Source organism: Oncorhynchus clarkii, chromosome 17 (genome assembly GCF_045791955.1).
Source record: "Oncorhynchus clarkii lewisi isolate Uvic-CL-2024 chromosome 17, UVic_Ocla_1.0, whole genome shotgun sequence".
Lineage (NCBI taxonomy): Eukaryota > Metazoa > Chordata > Actinopteri > Salmoniformes > Salmonidae > Oncorhynchus > Oncorhynchus clarkii.
In genome coordinates this window covers 10,319,159-10,341,181 of record NC_092163.1, presented here as the reverse complement: position 1 = coordinate 10,341,181, position 22,023 = coordinate 10,319,159, and the positions used below count along the sequence as shown (strand labels likewise).

The window sequence follows — 22,023 nt, the reverse complement described above, 5'->3', positions numbered from 1 at the left end:
TATATGTCAGCTGCAGAGAAAATGAGTTTTGATCAGTCATGGAAATAAAAGTGTTGAAAACATGTTGACTCACTATTTAAAGACAAGATGGAGAACAAGATATAGGATGAAACATATTGGACTTTTGTTGCATCTACAGCCAACTAGCGCTTGCTAATGCTGTTTAGCAAAATAAATGGAATCAAAGTATCAATTTAAGTCAGATTTGGCTCATTTGATAGAGCATGGCATTAGCAACGTCAAGGATCACAGGTTCAATTTGAATGTAAATGAAAACCAGGAAAAATGTAATTGGGTAAACACAGTGTGTAAACATGTCATATTTCTCCCAGGTAGGTCTGACGGCTCCAACCAGGCTGCTCTCCAGAGGATAGACACAGTGTGTAAACATGTCATATTTCTCCCAGGTAGGTCTGACGGCTCCATCCAGGCTGCTCTCCAGGGGACAGACACAGTGTGTAAACATGTCATATTTCTCCCAGGTAGGTCTGACGGCTCCAACCAGGCTGCTCTCCAGGGGACAGACACAGTGTGTAAACATGTCATATTTCTCCCAGGTAGGTCTGACGGCTCCAACCAGGCTGCTCTCCAGGGGACAGACACAGTGTGTAAACATGTCATATTTCTCCCAGGTAGGTCTGACGGCTCCAACCAGGCTGCTCTCCAGGGGACAGACACAGTGTGTAAACATGTCATATTTCTCCCAGGTAGGTCTGACGGCTCCATCCAGGCTGCTCTCCAGGGGACAGACACAGTGTGTAAACATGTCATATTTCTCCCAGGTAGGTCTGACGGCTCCAACCAGGCTGCTCTGCAGGGGATAGACACAGTGTGTAAACATGTCATATTTCTCCCAGGTAGGTCTGACGGCTCCATCCAGGCTGCTCTCCAGGGGACAGACACAGTGTGTAAACATGTCATATTTCTCCAAGGTAGGTCTGACGGCTCCAACCAGGCTGCTCTCCAGGGGATAGACACAGTGTGTAAACATGTCATATTTCTCCCAGGTAGGTCTGACGGCTCCATCCAGGCTGCTCTCCAGGGGACAGACACAGTGTGTAAACATGTCATATTTCTCCCAGGTAGGTCTGACGGCTCCAACCAGGCTGCTCTCCAGGGGACAGACACAGTGCGTAAACATGTCATATTTCTCCCAGGTAGGTCTGACGGCTCCATCCAGGCTGCTCTCCAGGGGACAGACACAGTGTGTAAACATGTCATATTTCTCCCAGGTAGGTCTGACGGCTCCATCCAGGCTGCTCTCCAGGGGATAGACACAGTGTGTAAACATGTCATATTTCTCCCAGGTAGGTTTGACAGCTCCATCCAGGCTGCTCTCCAGGGGATAGACACAGTGTGTAAACATGTCATATTTCTCCCAGGTAGGTTTGACGGCTCCATCCAGGCTGCTCTCCAGGGGATAGACACAGTGTGTAAACATGTCATATTTCTCCCAGGTAGGTCTGACGGCTCCATCCAGGCAGCTCTCCAGGGGACAGACACAGTGTGTAAACATGTCATATTTCTCCCAGGTAGGTCTGACGGCGCCAACCAGGCTGCTCTCCAGGGGATAGACACAGTGTGTAAACATGTCATATTTCTCCCAGGTAGGTCTGACGGCTCCAACCAGGCTGCTCTCCAGGGGACAGACACAGTGTGTAAACATGTCATATTTCTCCCAGGTAGGTCTGACGGCTCCAACCAGGCTGCTCTCCAGGGGACAGACACAGTGTGTAAACATGTCATATTTCTCCCAGGTAGGTCTGACGGCTCCAACCAGGCTGCTCTCCAGGGGACAGACACAGTGTGTAAACATGTCATATTTCTCCCAGGTAGGTCTGACGGCTCCATCCAGGCTGCTCTCCAGGGGACAGACACAGTGTGTAAACATGTCATATTTCTCCCAGGTAGGTCTGACGGCTCCATCCAGGCTGCTCTCCAGGGGATAGACACAGTGTGTAAACATGTCATATTTCTCCCAGGTAGGTCTGACGGCTCCATCCAGGCTGCTCTCCAGGGGACAGACACAGTGTGTAAACATGTCATATTTCTCCCAGGTAGGTCTGACGGCTCCAACCAGGCTGCTCTCCAGGGGACAGACACAGTATGTAAACATGTCATATTTCTCCCAGGTAGGTCTGACGGCTCCAACCAGGCTGCTCTCCAGGGGATAGACACAGTGTGTAAACATGTCATATTTCTCCCAGGTAGGTTTGACGGCTCCATCCAGGCTGCTCTCCAGGGGATAGACACAGTGTGTAAACATGTCATATTTCTCCCAGGTAGGTCTGACGGCTCCAACCAGGCTGCTCTCCAGGGGACAGACACAGTGTGTAAACATGTCATATTTCTCCCAGGTAGGTCTGATGGCTCCAACCAGGCTGCTCTCCAGGGGATAGACACAGTGTGTAAACATGTCATATTTCTCCCAGGTAGGTCTGATGGCTCCAACCAGGCTGCTCTCCAGGGGATAGACACAGTGTGTAAACATGTCATTTTTCTCCCAGGTAGGTCTGACGGCTCCATCCAGGCTGCTCTCCAGGGACAGATACAGGAGAAAGGAAGGCTCCCTGGTCCAGTGAGGGAGTCCAGCAGCCTCTTAAACCAATAGGCTGTTGGAGTAGACAACCTGGGTGGTGCTAAACCAATAGGCTGTTGGAGTAGACAACCTGGGTGGTGCTAAACCAATAGGCTGTTGGAGTAGACAGCCTGGGTGGTGATAAACCAATAGGCTGTTGGAGTAGACAGCCTGGGTGGTGCTAAACCAATAGGCTGTTGGAGTAGACAACCTGGGTGGTGCTAAACCAATAGGCTGTTGGAGTAGACAACCTGGGTGGTGCTAAACCAATAGGCTGTTGGAGTAGACAACCTGGGTGGTGCTAAACCAATAGGCTGTTGGAGTAGACAGCCTGGGTGGTGCTAAACCAATAGGCTGTTGGAGTAGACAACCTGGGTGGTGCTAAACCAATAGGCTGTTGGAGTAGACAACCTGGGTGGTGCTAAACCAATAGGCTGTTGGAGTAGACAGCCTGGGTGGTGCTAAACCAATAGGCTGTTGGAGTAGACAACCTGGGTGGTGCTAAACCAATAGGCTGTTGGAGTAGACAGCCTGGGTGGTGCTAAACCAATAGGCTGTTGGAGTAGACAACCTGGGTTATACAACACATTTTCCAAAAAGTAGTAGCATTAGTCACGTAAACACAGAAATAAACAAATGGCACATTGGATTCCTAATTTAAAAATAAGTGGTGCTTTTCTTACCTTTTTCTTAAACCAATAGGCTGTTGGAGTAGACAGCCTGGGTGGTGCTAAACCAATAGGCTGTTGGAGTAGACAACCTGGGTGGTGCTAAACCGATAGGCTGTTGGAGTAGACAACCCGGGTGGTGATAAACCAATAGGCTGTTGGAGTAGACAACCTGGGTGGTGCTAAACCAATAGGCTGTTGGAGTAGACAACCTGGGTGGTGCTAAACCAATAGGCTGTTGGAGTAGACAACCTGGGTGGTGCTAAACCAATAGGCTGTTGGAGTAGACAACCTGGGTGGTGCTAAACCAATAGGCTGTTGGAGTAGACAACCTGGGTGGTGCTAAACCAATAGGCTGTTGGAGTAGACAACCTGGGTGGTGCTAAACCAATAGGCTGTTGGAGTAGACAACCTGGGTGGTGCTAAACCAATAGGCTGTTGGAGTAGACAGCATGGGTGGTGCTAAACCAATAGGCTGTTGGAGTAGACAACCTGGGTGGTGCTAAACCAATAGGCTGTTGGAGTAGACAACCTGGGTGGTGCTGGTCTGGAGAAAAGACGAAAGGCAGTAAGGTAGATGTTTTATTTACATAGTCAGTTACTCCTCCAGTGTTGCATAATCTTTTGGCACAAATTGAGGAAATTTGTTCTCACCTCCAGAGTGTTCCAACCTGGTACCACACCTTGCCGTTAGCCTCCTTGCGGTCAGCCAGGTAGGAAGAGGAAGCGTTCAGACCTGTGGAGACTCACCTGTACCAGGCTCCGCCCACACACTAGCTCTGGGGCCGTGATAGGTTGCCATTTAACGTGGACAGAAGGGGAGTGGAGAGAAAAGTTGAAAGAGGGAAAGAGGGAAAGTCACTAACAGCCAATGTTACTATCAGCCAAGGTGAGCATGCCGACTGTCAAACACACACAGGAAGTTCCTGTCCCACTGTCAAGCACACACAGGAAGTTCCTGTCCCACTGTCAAACACACATAGGAAGTTCCTGTCCCACTGTCAAACACACACAGGAAGTTCCTGTCCCACTGTTAAACACACACAGGAAGTTCCTGTCCCACTGTCAAACACACACAGGAAGTTCCTGTCCCACTGTTAAACACACACAGGAAGTTCCTGTCCCACTGTTAAACACACACAGGAAGTTCCTGTCCCACTGTTAAACACACACAGGAAGTTCCTGTCCCACTGTCAAACACACACAGGAAGGTCCTGTCCCACTGTTAAACACAAACAGGAAGTTCCTGTCCCACTGTCAAACACACACAGGAAGTTCCTGTCCCACTGTTAAACACACACAGGAAGTTCCTGTCCCACTGTCAAACACACACAGGAAGTTCCTGTCCCACACCAGCTCTGTTGCTCAGTGATAAAGTCAGCAGGTAAAAAAACATCAACAGAAAAAAAAGTTCAATAAAATATACAAACATTACATCAGCAGCTTAAAATTCACAGTTCATGCTACAAAAACAACTTCATAACAGGTTTTTAAAATAGGGTATATTTTAAAAACACTGCTTCACAGTGGGAAATACACTTGCAGAGAACATCCGTTCCCCCAACACCCGGTTGGAACCAAAAATCTCCAATTTGGAATCCAGGCCAAAATTTCCACCGGTCTAATGTCCATTGCTTGTGTTTCTTGGTCCAAGCAAGTCTCTTCTTCTTATTGGTGTCCTTTAGTAGTGGTTTCTTTGCAGCAATTCGACCATGAAGGCCTGATTCATGCAGTCTCCTCTGAACAGTTGATGTTGAGATGTGTCTGTTACTTGAACTCTGAAGCATTTATTTGGGTTGCAATTTCTGAGGCTGGTAACTCTAATGAACTTATCCTCTGCAGCAGAGGTAACTCTGGGTCTTCCTTTCCTGTGGCGGTCCTCATGAGAGACAGTTAACTGTAATGAACTGATCTTCTGCAGCAGAGGTAACTCTGGGTCTTCCATTCCTGTGGCGGTCCTCATGAGAGCCAGTCATCATAGTGCTTGATGGTCTTTGCAACTGCGCTTGAAGAAAGTTCTTGAAATGTTTCGTATTGACTGACCTTCATGTCTTAAAGTAATGATGGACTGTCATTTCTCTTTGCTCATTTGATCTATTCTTGCCATAATATGGACTTACTATTTTACCAAATAGGGCTATCTTCTGCATACCCCTCCCCTACCTTTTCACAACACAACTTATAGGCTCAAACGTATTAAGGAGGAAATAAATTCCACCAATGACCTTTTAAGAAGGCACACCTGTTAATTTAAATGTATTCCAGGTGACTACCTCATGAAGCTGGTTGAGAGAATGCCAAGAGTGTGCAAAGCTGTCATACGCAAATCAATGCGTTTATGGGCCAACAGAATTAAGGCCAAATTCAAATAATTGATGTGTTTATATATATTTTTATACTTCAATGGGTTTTAAAATTCCAAATCAAATAACTAAATGATCCTCGGTATGACCGAGGCTTTGATGCCTCATGGTTGAGTACTGCTCTGTTCAGGTAGACTGTGATGTTGCTGTGATCTGATACGGGTGTTTAGTGGGCTGTTCCTTTGGCTTTGATGCCTCATGGTTGAGTACTGCTCTGTTCAGGTAGACTGTGATGTTGCTGTGATCTGATAGGGGTGTTTAGTGGGCTGACTGTGAACGCTCTGAGAGACTCTGGCTTGAGGTCAGTGATACAGTAGTCTACAGTACTACAGCCAAGGGATGAGCTATAGGTGTACCTACCATAGGAGTCCCATCAAAGGAATACTTACTTTGGGAGGGAATACTGTCATCTCCAGGTAGCTGTTTGTACCCCTGTGTGCTGACAGTGTCAGGTTCTTGTCCAGTTCTGGGATTTAGGTCCCCACAGACTAGTAGAGTACATGTCCCTGGCCCTGGAAATGGTTGATCTCTCCCTCCAGGATGGAGAAGCTTTCATCGTTAAAGTATGGGGATTCTAGTGGGGGGATTTAGGTAGCACACAGGAGGACGTGTCTCTGTTGAGATCATTTTCTTGTTAATTTCTAGCCAGATGTAAAATGTTCCGGTGTTGACTACCGTAATTAGACTACCGTAATTAGACTACCGTAATTAGACTACCGTAATTGCTGGACTATTAAGCACACCTGAATATAAACCGCACCCACTGAATTATTAAAAAATATGTATTTTGTACATAAATAAGCCGCACATGTCTATAAGCAGCAGGTGCTTACCGGTACATTGAAACAAATGAACTTGGTCACTATCTTCCTCCTCCTGTGCACTGAAACCACTGAAGTCATCTCCTTCGGTGTCGGAGTTGAATAGCCTCCGAATTGCTTCATTCGATGTTGGATCGTTTTCATTGTCGCTCTCGTCACTTTCATCCGGAGGCAAATACCCCGCTGAGCTCACGCTGCTGCCCCTTCAACACGCAGCAGTCCAGCCTTTCCAAACCCGTTGATGATAGTGGATTTTTTGACAATGCTCCACGCTGTCAGGACCCACTGGCAGACTTGACCATAAGATGCTCTTCGCCTGCGGCCCGTTTTAGTGAAGGATTTGTCCCCACTTGTCATCCAAGCCTCCCACTGAACACGGAGCGCCACCTTAAATGCACGATTTACGCTGATGTCGAGTGGCTGCAAATACTTTGGGCCATCTGCTTTTCTTCCCTCTGAAAGGTTTGTTGTCTTTTTGCACTGAGTCAGTTCCTCACGCTGCTGTTTCCAACGTCTTATCATCGACTCATTAAGGCCAAGCTCCCGTGCAGCAGCTCTATTTCCTTTTCCAACAGCCAGATCGATCGCCTTCAACCTGAAAGCTGCATCATATGCATTTCTCCGTGTCTTTGCCATGATGAGGGTGACAAAATGACTACCGTAATCAGAATGATGGGAAGTTTGAGCGCGCTCGTCACATTATGTGACTGTGCTCAGTTTTTTGGCGGCATGAATCTTGTGAAAGCGGGAAAAATCCATAAATTAGCCGCGTCATTGTATAAACCACGAGGTTCAACGCGTGGGAATAAAGTAGCGGCTTATAGTCCGGAAATTACGGTAATTTAATAGAGTGGGTTAGGTCTGCTCTATACCAAATTACCCCCTGAGTCTCTTCCCTGATTCACACCTGGTAGTGTGGTGGAATATACACCTTGTATATTCCAGGATGAGATAGTAAAAGCTTTGTGTTCCATAGTGTCTAGTGTTGCCTCTCTCTCCCATCCCCCCCTCCTCTGTAGATTCTCCATCCTTGGACTCTCCTGCAAGACAGAGTGAGAGTGCTGTTAAGTTTAATGTCTAGTGATGTAACGATGGCCATGATGTAGCGATGGCCAACAGGAAGTCATGCACTGTTGCTATGGTTACTATGATAAACAAAAAACATGATTGGAAATGGTACATAAGGCTCAACTGGGAAACGTAGTCAGATATTTAGAAATAATAATTTCTTTATGTTAGAGTATTTATCATTGTGAAATACAGAACAGGGTAGAATGACAGATTTGTACCTTGTCAGCTCGGGGATTTGAACTTGCAACCTTTCGGTTACTAGTCCAATGCTCTAACCACTAGGCTACCTTCCGCTCCTATATGTAATTCTATGGTCTGAGAAGAGGTCGTCTGATCGTCTGGTTGTGACAGTGTTCTTGTTACCAGAGCTGGGGTACAATTTAACTAAATTCCATTTTAATACAGACAATGAATCGCAATTCAATTTATCATTGATGACCATCATTTTACATGTGGAATTTTCAATCCATGAATGGAATGTCACTTCACTTCCTGAATTGACCGAGTTGAAACATGTAGTTTATTAGACTGTAACCTCGTCCCCCAGGATCAATAGAGAGACGACTGGTGGTGGAGATTATAGTAGATTTATTCATCAGTACTGATAACATTCTGTAGGGGGCGATGTGGAGGTCATTCTGTTGGTTTACTGAGATCTCAGTAGCTTGTCTGTTATGTGATGACATCATTCATTAAGGGGGAGTTGGATTGTAGAGGAGGGATGTTTCTTCTGTTCAGAAACTCATCTGTTGAGTTTATAACTTACAAAGACTGTATTTGGATCAATTAAATGTCAGAAAAAAGTTATAAAATATATTGATGTATACTTTAACTATATTGTCATCATCTCAACATTGTGTTCCTCCTCTGCTGAAATAACCATGGTAACTTCAGAACAGAGAAGTTGACAGTTTCAACACTTAGTCACCACAGATAGCTGAGATCTCTGGTGGTTTAGAAGTCTAACCTCCGGCCGGTTTGAACCAGTTTCATTCTGCAGCAAAGAATGTGAGAGAGAGAGAGATAGAGAGAGAGGGAGAGAGAGGGTCCAGTCGCCAGGAATACAAATTCCATCTAGACACTGTTGCCCTAGAGCACTCAAAAAACTATACATACCTCGGCCTAAACATCAGCGCCACAGGTAACTTCCACAAAGCTGTGAACGATCTGAGAGACAAGGCAAGAAGGGCTTTCTATGCCATCAAAAGGAACATAAATTTCAACATACCAATTAGGATCTGGCTAAAAATACTTGAATCAGTCATAGAGCCCATTGCCCTTTATGGTTGTGAGGTCTGGGATCCGCTCACCAACCAAGACTTCACAAAATGGGACAAACACCAAATTGAGACTCTGCATGCAGAATTCTGCAAAAATATCCTCTGTGTACAACGTAGAACACCAAATAATGCATGCAGAGCAGAATTAGGCCGATACCCACTAATTATCAAAATCCAGAAAAGAGCTGTTAAATTCTACAACCACCTAAAAGGAAGCGATTCCCAAACCTTCCATAACAAAGCCATCACCTACAGAGAGATGAACCTGGAGAAGCAAGCTGGTCCTGGGGCTCTGTTCACAAACAGATCCCACAGAGCCCCAGGACAGCAGCACAATTAAACCCAACCAAATCATGAGAAAACAAAAAGATAATTACTTGACACATTGGAAAGAATTAACAAAAAAACAGAGCATACTAGAATGCTATTTGGCCCTAAACAGAGAGTACACAGTGGCAGAATACCTGTCCACTGTGACTGACCCAAACTTAAGGAAAGCTTTGACTATGTACAGACTTAGTGAGCATAGCCTTGCTATTGAGAAAGGCCGCCATAGACAGACCTGGCTCTCAAGAGAAGACAGGATATGTGCACACTGCCCACAAAATGAGGTGGAAACTGAGCTGCACTTCCTAACCTCCTGTCCAACGTATGACCATATTAGAGATACATATTTCCCTCAGATTACACAGATCCACAAAGAATTCGAAAACAAATCCAATTTTGATAAACTCCCATATCTACTGGGTAAAATACCACAGTGTTCCATCACAGCAGCAAGATTTGTGACCTGTTGCCACAAGAAAAGGGCAACCAGTGAAGAACAAACACCATTGTAAATACAACCCATATTTATGCTTATTTATTTTCCCTTGTGTACTTTAACCATTTGTACATTGTTACAACACTGTATATACCATGGGCAAAAAAGTATTTAGTCAGACACCAATTGAGCAAGTTCTCTCACTTAAAAAGATGAAAGAGGCCAAGCCAATAAATTTAATTTAATTTAAAGACAGAGAGAGACAAAAAGACAGAGAGAGATAAAGAGAAAGAGAGAGACAGAGGAGAGGGGTGGGGTGTCAGATGAGGGAGGAGATTTGAATTAAGGAAGACAGAGCGTTTCAGAAACACCCTGCTGTCAAGTGTGTAGCTGACAGAGACTCTGTTGTGGAACTGAGCTAGCAGGTAGTATAGTAAAATAACTTTAACAGTATAGTAACTGTGGTAGTAAAGTAACTTTAACAGTATAGTAACTGTGGTAGTAAAGTAACTTTAACAGTATAGTAACTCTGGTAGTAAAGTAACTGTAACAGTATAGTTACTGTGGTAGTAAAGTAACTTTAACAGTATAGTAGCTGTGGTAGTAAAGTAACTTTAACAGTATAGTAACTATGGTAGTAAAGTAACTTTAACAGTATAGTAACTGTGGTAGTAAAGTAACTTTAACAGTATAGTAACTGAGGAGTAACTGTCCAGAATGAAGATACTCCATGTTGTCTTCTGCTGTCTCCTCTCAGGTGAGTTCTGTCTGTCTGTCTGTCTGTCTGTCTGTCTGTCTGTCTGTATGATATAGTACAGAAGGAATAAGATATGTATTTGTCTATAAGGAGCCAGATTGTTTGTTTTTCACATGTACCTCATGATAATGAACTGAACTTAGAATGTGTGACACTACTGCTACTTCCTGTTCATCATATATGTATAGTCACTTTAACCATATCTACATGTACACACTACCTCAATCAGCCAGACTAACTGGTGTCTGTATGTAGCCTCGCTACTGTTATTTTTCACTATTGGTTAGAGCCTGTATTCAGCATTTCACTGTAAGTTCTACACGTGTTGTATTCGGTGCATGTGACATATAGACTAGGATTTGATATGTTGGTCTATTACCTGTGTTTATCCAGGGTTAAAATAAGATTTATCCAGGGTTAAAGTAGGATTTATCCAGGGTTAAAGTAAGATTTATCCAGGGTTAAAGTTAGATTTATCCAGGGTTAAAGTTAGATTTATCCAGGGTTAAAGTAAGATTTATCCAGGGTTAAAGTAAGATTTATCCAGGGTTAAAATAAGATTTATCCAGGGTTAAAATAAGATTTATCCAGGGTTAAAGTAAGATTTATCCAGGGTTAAAGTAGGATTTATCCAGGGTTAAAGTAGGATTTATCCAGGGTTAAAGTAAGATTTATCCAGGGTTAAAGTAAGATTTATCCAGGGTTAAAGTTAGATTTATCCAGGGTTAAAGTAAGATTTATCCAGGGTTAAAGTAAGATTTATCCAGGGTTAAAATTAGATTTATCCAGGGTTAAAATAAGATTTATCCAGGGTTAAAGTAGGATTTATCCAGGGTTAAAGTAGGATTTATCCAGGGTTAAAGTAAGATTTATCCAGGGTTAAAATAAGATTTATCCAGGGTTAAAATAAGATTTATCCAGGGTTAAAATAAGATTTATCCAGGGTTAAAGTAAGATTTATCCAGGGTTAAAATAAGATTTATCCAGGGTTAAAATAAGATTTATCCAGGGTTAAAGTAGGATTTATCCAGGGTTAAAGTAAGATTTATCCAGGGTTAAAGTAAGATTTATCCAGGGTTAAAGTTAGATTTATCCAGGGTTAAAGTACGATTTATCCAGGGTTAAAATAAGATTTATCCAGGGTTAAAATAAGATTTATCCAGGGTTAAAGTTAGATTTATCCAGGGTTAAAGTTAGATTTATCCAGGGTTAAAGTAGGATTTCTGCAGGGATAAAGTAAGATTTGAGCAGGGTTAAAGTTAGATTTGAGCAGGGTTAAAGTTAGATTTGAGCAGGGTTCAAGTTAGATTTGAGCAGGGTTCAAGTTAGATTTGAGCAGGGTTAAAGTTAGATTTGAGCAGGATTGAAGTTAGATTTGAGCAGGGTTAATTGTTAGATTTGAGCAGGGTTAAAGTTAGATTTATCCAGGGTTAAAGTTAGATTTGAGCAGGGTTAAAGTTAGATTTGAGCAGGGTTAAAGTTAGATTTGAGCAGGGTTTATCTCACAGGTCATCAGTTGTGACTGTACTGTGTGTTTCTGTTTGACAGCTCTGTGTGTTGTGGTGTCAGCTGGCACTAAGGAAGTGGTGGGTGGACATGTCATGTTCGACTGCTCGTTCTTTTGGGCAGGAACCAACAACAAATACTTCTGCAAGGGGACATGTTCTGGTAGAGACATTCTGGTTGAAACTAAGAGGAGCAAGACTGTATCTCAAGGTAGATACAGTATAGAAGTCAAGGGAGATGGAGTCTTCTATGTGACCATCAAGAACCTGATGAAGTCAGACTCTGGTACCTACTGGTGTGGAGTGGAGAGATATGGCCTAGACACATACCAAGAGGTGAATCTCGCAGTTACAGATGGTAAGTTAACACTCCATCACAGTTGTCTTGAACATTGTTTGTTTGTTAGATGCTTTCTGAGTTATTTCAACAGACATTAAATCAACATGGTTACTGTACTTGTTTTAACCTATACTTCCTTTTCACATACAGCTTCTCCTGAAACCTCAACACTCACCTCCAGACCCCATGTCTCCACAACCTTACCAAACCTCTCCAAAACATCCTCTAACCTCTCCACAACCCTCCCAAACCTCTCTACTACATTTATGGCATCTGGAGACATCAGTGTTGGTCCTTCACAGAGAACAGGTATGATGCACCTGTCCCTTCCATCATTCTATCACCTTCAGACAACTATAATATGCTGCTATATAATGTTATCAGGCTATCAGATAATATAGACAGAATCAACTATATCTGGTCATGCATTGGACACATCTCTCTCTCTCTCTATGTCTCTCTCTCTCTGTCTCTCTCTCTCTCTCTCTCTCTGTCTGTCTCTCTCTCTTTCTTTCTCTGTCTCTCTGCCCCCCTCCCCTCCATCTCTAGATTCTCCTACCTTGGACAGAGTGAGAGTGCTGGACAGAGTGAGAGGTTTGTTTTCTACTAATGGTCATGCTGATGACATAGAGGCCAACAGGAAGTCATGTAACTCTTGAGGTTCATATAGTTACTCTGATCACTATTTAACAATATGTCTGTCTGTCTATATTTAAATCTATCTGTCTATCTGTCTGTCTGTGTTCCTATCAGTTACCCCAGTGGTCATCATGGTGTGTGTGAGTCTGACTGTGTTGGTGGTGGGACTCATCCTGCTACTGATCTACAAATGGAGGAGAGACAGGACATCATCAAGTGAGTAACCCTCACATGAATATACACTGCTCAAAAAAATAAAGGGAACACTTAAACAACACAATGTAACTCCAAGTCAATCACACTTCTGTGAAATCAAACTGTCCACTTAGGAAGCAACACTGATTCACAATACATTTCACATGCTGTTGTGCAAATGGAATAGACAACAGGTGGAAATTACAGGCAATTAGCAAGACACCCCCAATAAAGGAGTGGTTCTGCAGGTGTTGACCACAGACCACTTCTCAGTTCCTATGCTTCCTGGCTGATGTTTTGGTCACTTTTGAATGCTGGCGGTGCTTTCACTCTAGTGGTAGCATGAGACGGAGTTTACAACCCACACAAGCGGCTCAGGTAGTGCAGCTCATCCAGGATGGCACATCAATGCGAGCTGTGGCAAGAAGGTTTGCTGTGTCTGTCAGCATAGTGTCCAGAGCATGGAGGCGCTACCAGGAGACAGGCCAGTAACTCAGGAGACGTGGAGGAGGCCGTAGGAGGGCAACAACCCAGCAGCAGGACCGCTACCTCCGCCTTTGTGCAAGGAGGGGTAAGAGGAGCACTGCCAGAGCCCTGCAAAATGACCTCCAGCAGGCCACGAATGTGCATGTGTCTGCTCAAACGGTCAGAATCAGACTCCATGAGGGTGGTATGAGGGCCCGACGTCCACAGGTGGGGGTTGTGCTTACAGCATACATTTGTATCCAAATCCGGCTTTAAACTTCTTCACAACAGTATCTCGGACCTGCCTGGTGTGTTCCTTGTTCTTCATGATGCTCTCTGCGCTTTTGACAGACCTCTGAGACTATCACAGTGCAGGTGCATTTATACGGAGACTTGATTACACACAGGTGGATTGTATTTATCATCATTAGTCATTTAGGTCAACATTGGATCCTTCAGAGATCTTTACTGAACTTCTGGAGAGAGTTTGCTGCACTGGAAGTAAAGGGGCTGAATAATTTTGCACGCCCAATTTTTCAGTTTTTGATTTGTTAAAAAAGTTTTAAATATCCAATAAATGTCGTTCCACTTCATGATTGTGTCCCACTTGTTGTTGATTCTTCACAAAAAAATACAGTTTTATATCTTTATGTTTGAAGCCTGAAATGTGGCAAAAGGTCGCAAAGTTCAAGGGGGCCGAATACTTTCGCAAGGCACTGTATGTATGCATGTATGTATGTATGTACGTACAGTGGGGCAAAAAAGTATTTAGTCAGCCACCAATTGTGCAAGTTCTCCCACTTAAAAAATATGAGAGAGGCCTGTACTTTTCATCATAGGTACACTTCAACTATGACAGACAAAATGAGAAAAAAAATCCAGAAAATCACATTGTAGGATTTTTAATGAATTTATTTGCAAATTATGGTGGAGTATACCGACTTCTTAATACCCACTGATACTTATCAAAGTAGTGGAGTATACTGACTTCTTAATACCCACTGATACATATCAACGTAGTGGTGTATACAGACTTCTTAATACCCACTGATACATATCAAAGTAGTGGAGTATACAGACTTCTTAATACCCACTGATACATATCAAAGTAGTGGAGTATACAGACTTCTTAATACCCACTGATACATATCAACGTAGTGTAGTGGAGGTATACACCTTATCAGTGGGCGATCTCAGAAGCTCTCAACATTTCAACAACCTGTCATTAGCTATTAAACAACATAATAACTCTAAACCATTCAGGAACAAACCAGCCATGTAGTTTAAGAAGAAATTACAAATATTATATTAAGCTATTATTACTTCAAGGCTGTAGCCTTGTGAAGCATTTGTGACACACTGTAGGCAGCAGGAGCACTCAGCATTTCAACAACATCTTGTTGTATTCAACCAATATAGACTTTAAATTGAACATTTAGGCTGTATAATATGAAATAAAACCACTTTTTTAAACTTAGAATTAAATACAATTAAAACAAAATATTCATTATTCCAATGCCTTTTAATTCATTTTTAGAAACACCATAATAGTGCAATGCCATCATATATAGCCTAGTTTGTAAGTTAGTTGAGACTTGCAGACAGTATTATTTTCCCGTGGTGTCACGACTTCTACCGAGGGTAACTCCTCTCCCTGTTCGGGCGGCGCTCGGCGCTCGGCGTCGCCGGTCTACTAGCCACTACCGATCCCTTTTTATTTTTCTGGTTGTTTTGTCTGTGTTCCTTTTCACACCTGGTTTTCAATTGCTTTGATTTATGTGGGTATATAGGGCAGCTGTTACCTGCCGTAATTCGTGCAGGATTAGACTTGTGTGTATTGCGTTCGATGGTATTTGATGTTTGTTGTTTTTTCGCATTTACGCACGTGTATGTAAAGTGTCGGAACTGTGTTAGTTCCTCCGTGTGTTTGCACGATTATTCGAGAGCGTAGTTTTGGGATTTTTGTTCTGTGCCATTTGCATTGCTGGACTATTATTAAACACGCTCCTCAGACATCCCTGCTCTCCTGCGCCTGACTCCTACACCTCTCACCAAGACGCATGTTATCACACGTGGCCTAATCACAATCAACACACATCTATTTTGTAGATCTAATATCAATATAATGGACAGACAAATTAAATATTAGAAAATTATATTTTGCACCTGATGATATGGGGCTGCTATGTTAAAAAAAAATGTTATGGCTAGGTTCACCGAAACCATTCGGTGAAATTGCAGAGCGCGAAATTAAAAAAATTATATTAGAAATATTTAACTTTCAAACATTCACAAGTGCAATACACCAAATTAAAACTTAACTTGTTAATCTAGCAACCGTGTCAGATTTCAAAAAGGCTTTACGGTGAAAGCAAACCATGCGATTATCTGAGGACATCAAACAAACACATGACAATCACATTTCAACCCGCCAGGTGCGACACAAAACTCAGAAATAACGATATAATTCATGCCTTACCTTTGAAGATCTTCTTCTGTTGGCACTCCAATATGTCCCATTTATTTGGCGCGTTTGATTCAGAAAAACACCGGTTCCAACTCGCCCAGCATGACTACAAAATATCTAATAAGTTACCTGTAAACGCTGTCCAAACATTTCAAACAACTTTCCTAATCCAACTTTAGGTATTTTAAAACGTAAATAATCGATAACATTTTAGACGGGATAAACTGTGTTCAATAAAGGATAAAAACAACGTGAAGCGCGTGACCTGGAGCTCACATCAAAACAGTATAGTCCATTCGGCTGGACCCTCGTTCTGAATAGCCGTACTTCTTCATTTCTCTAAAGGAAAACATAAACCAATTTCTAAAGACTGTTGACTTCTAGTGGAAGCAATACGAACTGCAACCAAGTGCCACAGAAATCACCTCAAAAAATATTTTCCCTGGATGGTTTGTCCTCGGCGTTTCACCTGCCAAATAAGTTTTGTAATACTCTCAGACATTATTTTAACAGTTTTAGAAACTTTAGTGTTTTTTTATCCAAAACGACCAATTATATGCATATCCTAGCTTCTGGGCCTGAGTAGCAGGCAGTTTACTTTGGGCAAGCTTTTCATCCGGACGTGAAAATACTGCCTTCTATCCCAAACAGGATTTATTAAAAAACAAATGGCTTTTTCTTGAATCTATTGATGGTCAGATACTTCAGTTGTAACTGGTTCTGTTGAATATGATTGTAACAGGTGATAGACAACTTGATCACTGTTACAACCCTCGACTGTTCTCTTATTTAACAACAACCTTGTTGAAATCAAAAGTCATTTGTTGTCTTTCCATAAATTACACAGGCTGTCAGTGACCTATTTCTTGGTCGACTCACATCAACATCTCTGTACATTATCCAACTATAAAAACAACGTGAAGCGCGTGACCTGGAGCTCACATCAAAACAGTACAGTCCAACTTGCTATCCAGCACTATCTAGTTTTGTTTTGTTTCACAGAATGGGTAGAGTACAGTTTATTAGACTACAGTATATTATACAGTACCAGTACTGTCACTAAACCCCTTTTAACACTAATACAAGGGGTAGAGTACAGTTTATTAGACTACAGTATATTATACAGTACCAGTACTGTCACTAAACCCCTTTTAACACTAATACAAGGGGTAGAGTACAGTTTATTAGACTACAGTATATTATACAGTACCAGTACTGTCACTAAACCCCTTTTAACACTAATACAAGGGGTAGAGTACAGTTTATTAGACTACAGTATATTATACAGTACCAGTACTGTCACTAAACCCCTTTTAACACTAATACAAGGGGTAGAGTATAGTTTATTAGACTACAGTATATTATACAGTACCAGTACTGTCACTAAACCCCTTTTAACACTAATACAAGGGGTAGAGTACAGTTTATTAGACTACAGTATATTATGCAGTACCAGTACTGTCACTAAACCCCTTTTAACACTAATACAAGGGGTAGAGTACAGTTTATTAGCCTACAGTATATTATACAGTACCAGTACTGTCACTAAACCCCTTTTAACACTAATACAAGGGGTAGAGTATAGTTTATTAGACTACAGTATATTATACAGTACCAGTACTGTCACTAAACCCCTTTTAACACTAATACAAGGGGTAGAGTACAGTTTATTAGACTACAGTATATTATGCAGTACCAGTACTGTCACTAAACCCCTTTTAACACTAATACAAGGGGTAGAGTATAGTTTATTAGACTACAGTATATTATGCAGTACCAGTACTGTCACTAAACCCCTTTTAACACTAATACAAGGGGTAGAGTATAGTTTATTAGACTACAGTATATTATGCAGTACCAGTACTGTCACTAAACCCCTTTTAACACTAATACAAGGGGTAGAGTATAGTTTATTAGACTACAGTATATTATGCAGTACCAGTACTGTCACTAAACCCCTTTTAACACTAATACAAGGGGTAGAGTACAGTTTATTAGCCTACAGTATATTATGCAGTACCAGTACTGTCACTAAACCCCTTTTAACACTAATACAAGGGGTAGAGTACAGTTTATTAGACTACAGTATATTATGCAGTACCAGTACTGTCACTAAACCCCTTTTAACACTAATACAAGGGGTAGAGTATAGTTTATTAGACTACAGTATATTATGCAGTACCAGTACTGTCACTAAACCCCTTTTAACACTAATACAAGGGGTAGAGTATAGTTTATTAGACTACAGTATATTATGCAGTACCAGTACTGTCACTAAACCCCTTTTAACACTAATACAAGGGGTAGAGTACAGTTTATTAGACTACAGTATATTATGCAGTACCAGTACTGTCACTAAACCCCTTTTAACACTAATACAAGGGGTAGAGTACAGTTTATTAGACTACAGTATATTATGCAGTACCAGTACTGTCACGAAACCCCTTTTCACCCTGCTGGATCTGATTGATCATTTTCACATTTTCACTGTCAGTTCAGTTCCAGGCTTCAGTTGAATGACTAACCAGGCCAGCCCAGTCCAGCTTGGCTCTGTAGTGGGAAAAGAGGTACTGTAGGAACTCAGAACACAAGAACACAATGGTGGTTTACACACTGCAGAACTAAGCTGACACTCAGCCATGCCAAGCCAAGCCCAGATTGGCCTGGATACTCCTGCTAGAACTGTTAGCATGAAGAAAATATTCAGGCCAGCACAGTACAGCTTGGGTTTACCTGACTGTGGAAGATGTATAATTTAGGTCATTTAGGTCATTCAGGTGGGCCGTTTGGGACATTTTGGGCAAAATTAGAGTATACCCACTGCTCCAGGCACAACTACACTACTACACTACTACACCACTACTACACCACTACTACACCACTACACTACTACACCACTACACTACTACACCACTACACTACTACACCACTACTACACCACTACTACACCACTACACTACTACACCACTACAATACTACTACACCACTACTACACCACTACACCACTACACCAATAAACTACTACACTACTACTACACCACTACTACACCACTGCACTACTACACCACTATGCTACTACACTACTACACTACTACACTACTACACTACTACACCACTACGCTACTACACCACTACACTACTACACCACTACGCTACTACACCACTACTACACCACTACACTACTACACCACTACACTACTACAATACTACACCACTAAACAACTACACTACTACTACAACACTACACTACTACACTACTACACAACTACACTACTACAGCACTACGCTACTACACCACTACACCACTACACTACTACACTACTACACTACTACAGCACTACACTACTACACCACTAAACCACTACTACACCACTACACTACTCCACCACTACACCTCTACTACACTACGACACCACTGCACATACACACACACATGATTTATATGTTGTGTTCCACAGGGTCAGTCACCAATCCAGACACAACAACCCAAGACTCCACCTACCAAACCCTCAACATAGCAACCCAAGACTCCACCTACCAAACCCTCAACATAGCAACCCAAGACTCCACCTACCAAACCCTCAACACAACAACCCAAGACTCCACCTACCAAACCCTCAACACAGCAACCCAAGACTCCACCTACCAAACCCTCAACATAGCAACCCAAGACTCCACCTACCAAACCCTCAACATAGCAACCCAAGACTCCACCTACCAAACCCTCAACACAACAACCCAAGACTCCACCTACCAAACCCTCAACACAGCAACCCAAGACTCCACCTACCAAACCCTCAACACAGCAACCCAAGACTCCCCCTACCAAACCCTCAACACAACAACCCAAGACTCCACTTACCAAATCTCAATACAACAACCCAAGACTCCACCTACCAAACCCTCAACACAACAACCCAAGACTCCACCTCCCAAACCCTCAACACAACAACCCAACACTCCACCTACAAAACCCTCAACACAACAACCAAAGACTCCACCTACCAAACCCTCAATACAACAACCCAAGACTCCACCTACCAAACCCTCAATACAAACACCCAAGACTCCACCTACCAAACATTCAACACAACAACCCAAGACACCACCTACCAAACCCTCAACACAAAAACCCAAGACTCCACCTACCAAACCCTCAATACAACAACCCAAGACTCCACCTGCCAAACCCTCAACACAACAACCCAAGACTCCACCTACCAAACCCTCAACGAAACAACCAAAGACTCCACCTACCAAACCCTCGACACAACAACCCAAGACTCCACCTACCAAACCCTCAACACAACAACCCAAGACTCCACCTACCAAACCCTCAACATAGCATCCCAAGACTCCACCTACCAAACCCTCAACACAACAACCCAAGTCTCCACCTACCAAACCCTCAACACAGCGACCCAAGACTCCACCTACCAAACCCTCAACACAACCCAAGACTCCACCTACCAAACACTCAATACAACAACCCAAGACTCCCCCTACCAAACCCTCAACACAACAACCCAAGACTCCACCTACCAAATCCATAATACAACGACCCAAGACTACACCTACAAAACAACCCAAGACACCACCTACCAAACCCTCAACACAACAACCCAAGACTCCACCTACCAAACCCTCAATACAACAACCCAAGACTCCCCCTACCAAACCCTCAACACAACAACCCAAGACTCCACCTACCAAACCATCGACACAACAACCCAAGACTCCACCTACAAAACCGTCAATATAACAACCCAAGACTTCACCTACAAAACAACTCAAGACTCCACCTGCCAAACCCTCAACACAACAACCCAAGACTCCACCTACCAAACCCTCAACACAACAACCAAAGACTCCACCTACCTCGACACAACAACCCAAGACTCCAACGACTAAACATTCAACACAACAACCCAAGACTCAAACTACCAAACACTCAACACAACAACCCAAGACGCTACCTACCAAACCCTCAAAACAACAACCCAAGACTCCAACGACTAAACATTCAACACAACAACCCAAGACTCAAACTACCAAACCCTCAACACAACAACCCAAGACTCTACCTACCAAACCCTCAACACAGCAACCCAAGACTCCACCTACAAAACAACCAAAGACATCACCTACCAAACCCTCAACACAACAACCCAAGACTCCACCTACCAAACCCTCAATACAACAACCCAAGACCCCACCTACCAAACCCTCAACACAACAACCCAAGACTCCACCTACCAAACCCTCAACACAGCAACACAAGACACCACATACCAAACCCCCAACACAACAACCCAAGACTCCACCTACCAAACCCTCAACACAACAACCCAAGACTCCACCTACCAAACCCTCAACACAGCAACCCAAGACTCCACCTACCAAACCCTCAACACAACAACCCAAGACTCCATTTACCAAACCCTCAACACAACAACCCAAGACTCTACCTACCAAGCCCTCAACACAACAACCCAAAACTCCACCTACCGAACCATCAACACAACAACCCAAGACACCACCTACCAAACCCTCAACACAACAACCTAAGACTCCACCTACAAACCCTCAATACAACAACCCAAGACTCCCCATACAAAACCCCCAACACAACAACCCAAGACTCCACCTACCAAACCCCCAACACAACAACCAAAGACTCCACCTACCAAACCCTCGACACAACAACCCAAGACTCCACCAACCAAACATTCAACACAACAACCCAAGACTCACACTACCAAACCCCCAACACAACAACCCAAGACTCCACCTACCAAACCCTCAACACAACAACCCAAGACTCCACCTACCAAACCCTCAATGCAACAACCCAAGACTCCAGCTACAAAACAACCCAAGACTCCACCTACCAAACCCTCAACACAACAACCCAAGACTCCACCTACCAAACCCTTAACATAGCATCCCAAGACCACACCTACCAAACCCTCAACACAACAACCCAAGTCTCCACCTACCAAACCCTCAACACAGCAACCCAAGACTCCACATACCAAACCCTCAACACAACAACCCAAGACTCCACCTACCAAACACTCAATACAACAACCCAAGACTCCCCCTACCAAA

At 43.1% G+C, this 22,023-nt stretch overlaps 1 protein-coding gene across 1 annotated transcript; it reads left to right on the top strand.

Moving 5' to 3' along the window:
* Positions 1–10,261: 10,261 nt before the first annotated feature.
* Positions 10,262–21,480, top strand: LOC139370568 (uncharacterized). Its single transcript, XM_071110141.1, has 5 exons — positions 10,262–10,301; positions 11,871–12,164; positions 12,900–13,001; positions 19,371–19,718; positions 21,221–21,480. The coding sequence occupies exons 1-5, from the start codon at positions 10,262–10,264 to the stop codon at positions 21,478–21,480; spliced, it is 1,044 nt and encodes a 347-aa protein (XP_070966242.1).
* The last annotated feature ends 543 nt before the right edge of the window (positions 21,481–22,023 follow it).

Excerpts from the sequence above, each read along its gene's own strand:
- LOC139370568 (XM_071110141.1), top strand. The coding sequence starts at position 10,262 with ATGAAGATACTCCATGTTGTCTTCTGCTGTCTCCTCTCAG. Across the intron at positions 12,165-12,899 it reads GAATCTCGCAGTTACAGATG|TTACCCCAGTGGTCATCATG; the intron begins GTAAGTTAACAC and ends TGTTCCTATCAG. Across the intron at positions 13,002-19,370 it reads GAGAGACAGGACATCATCAA|GGTCAGTCACCAATCCAGAC; the intron begins GTGAGTAACCCT and ends TGTGTTCCACAG.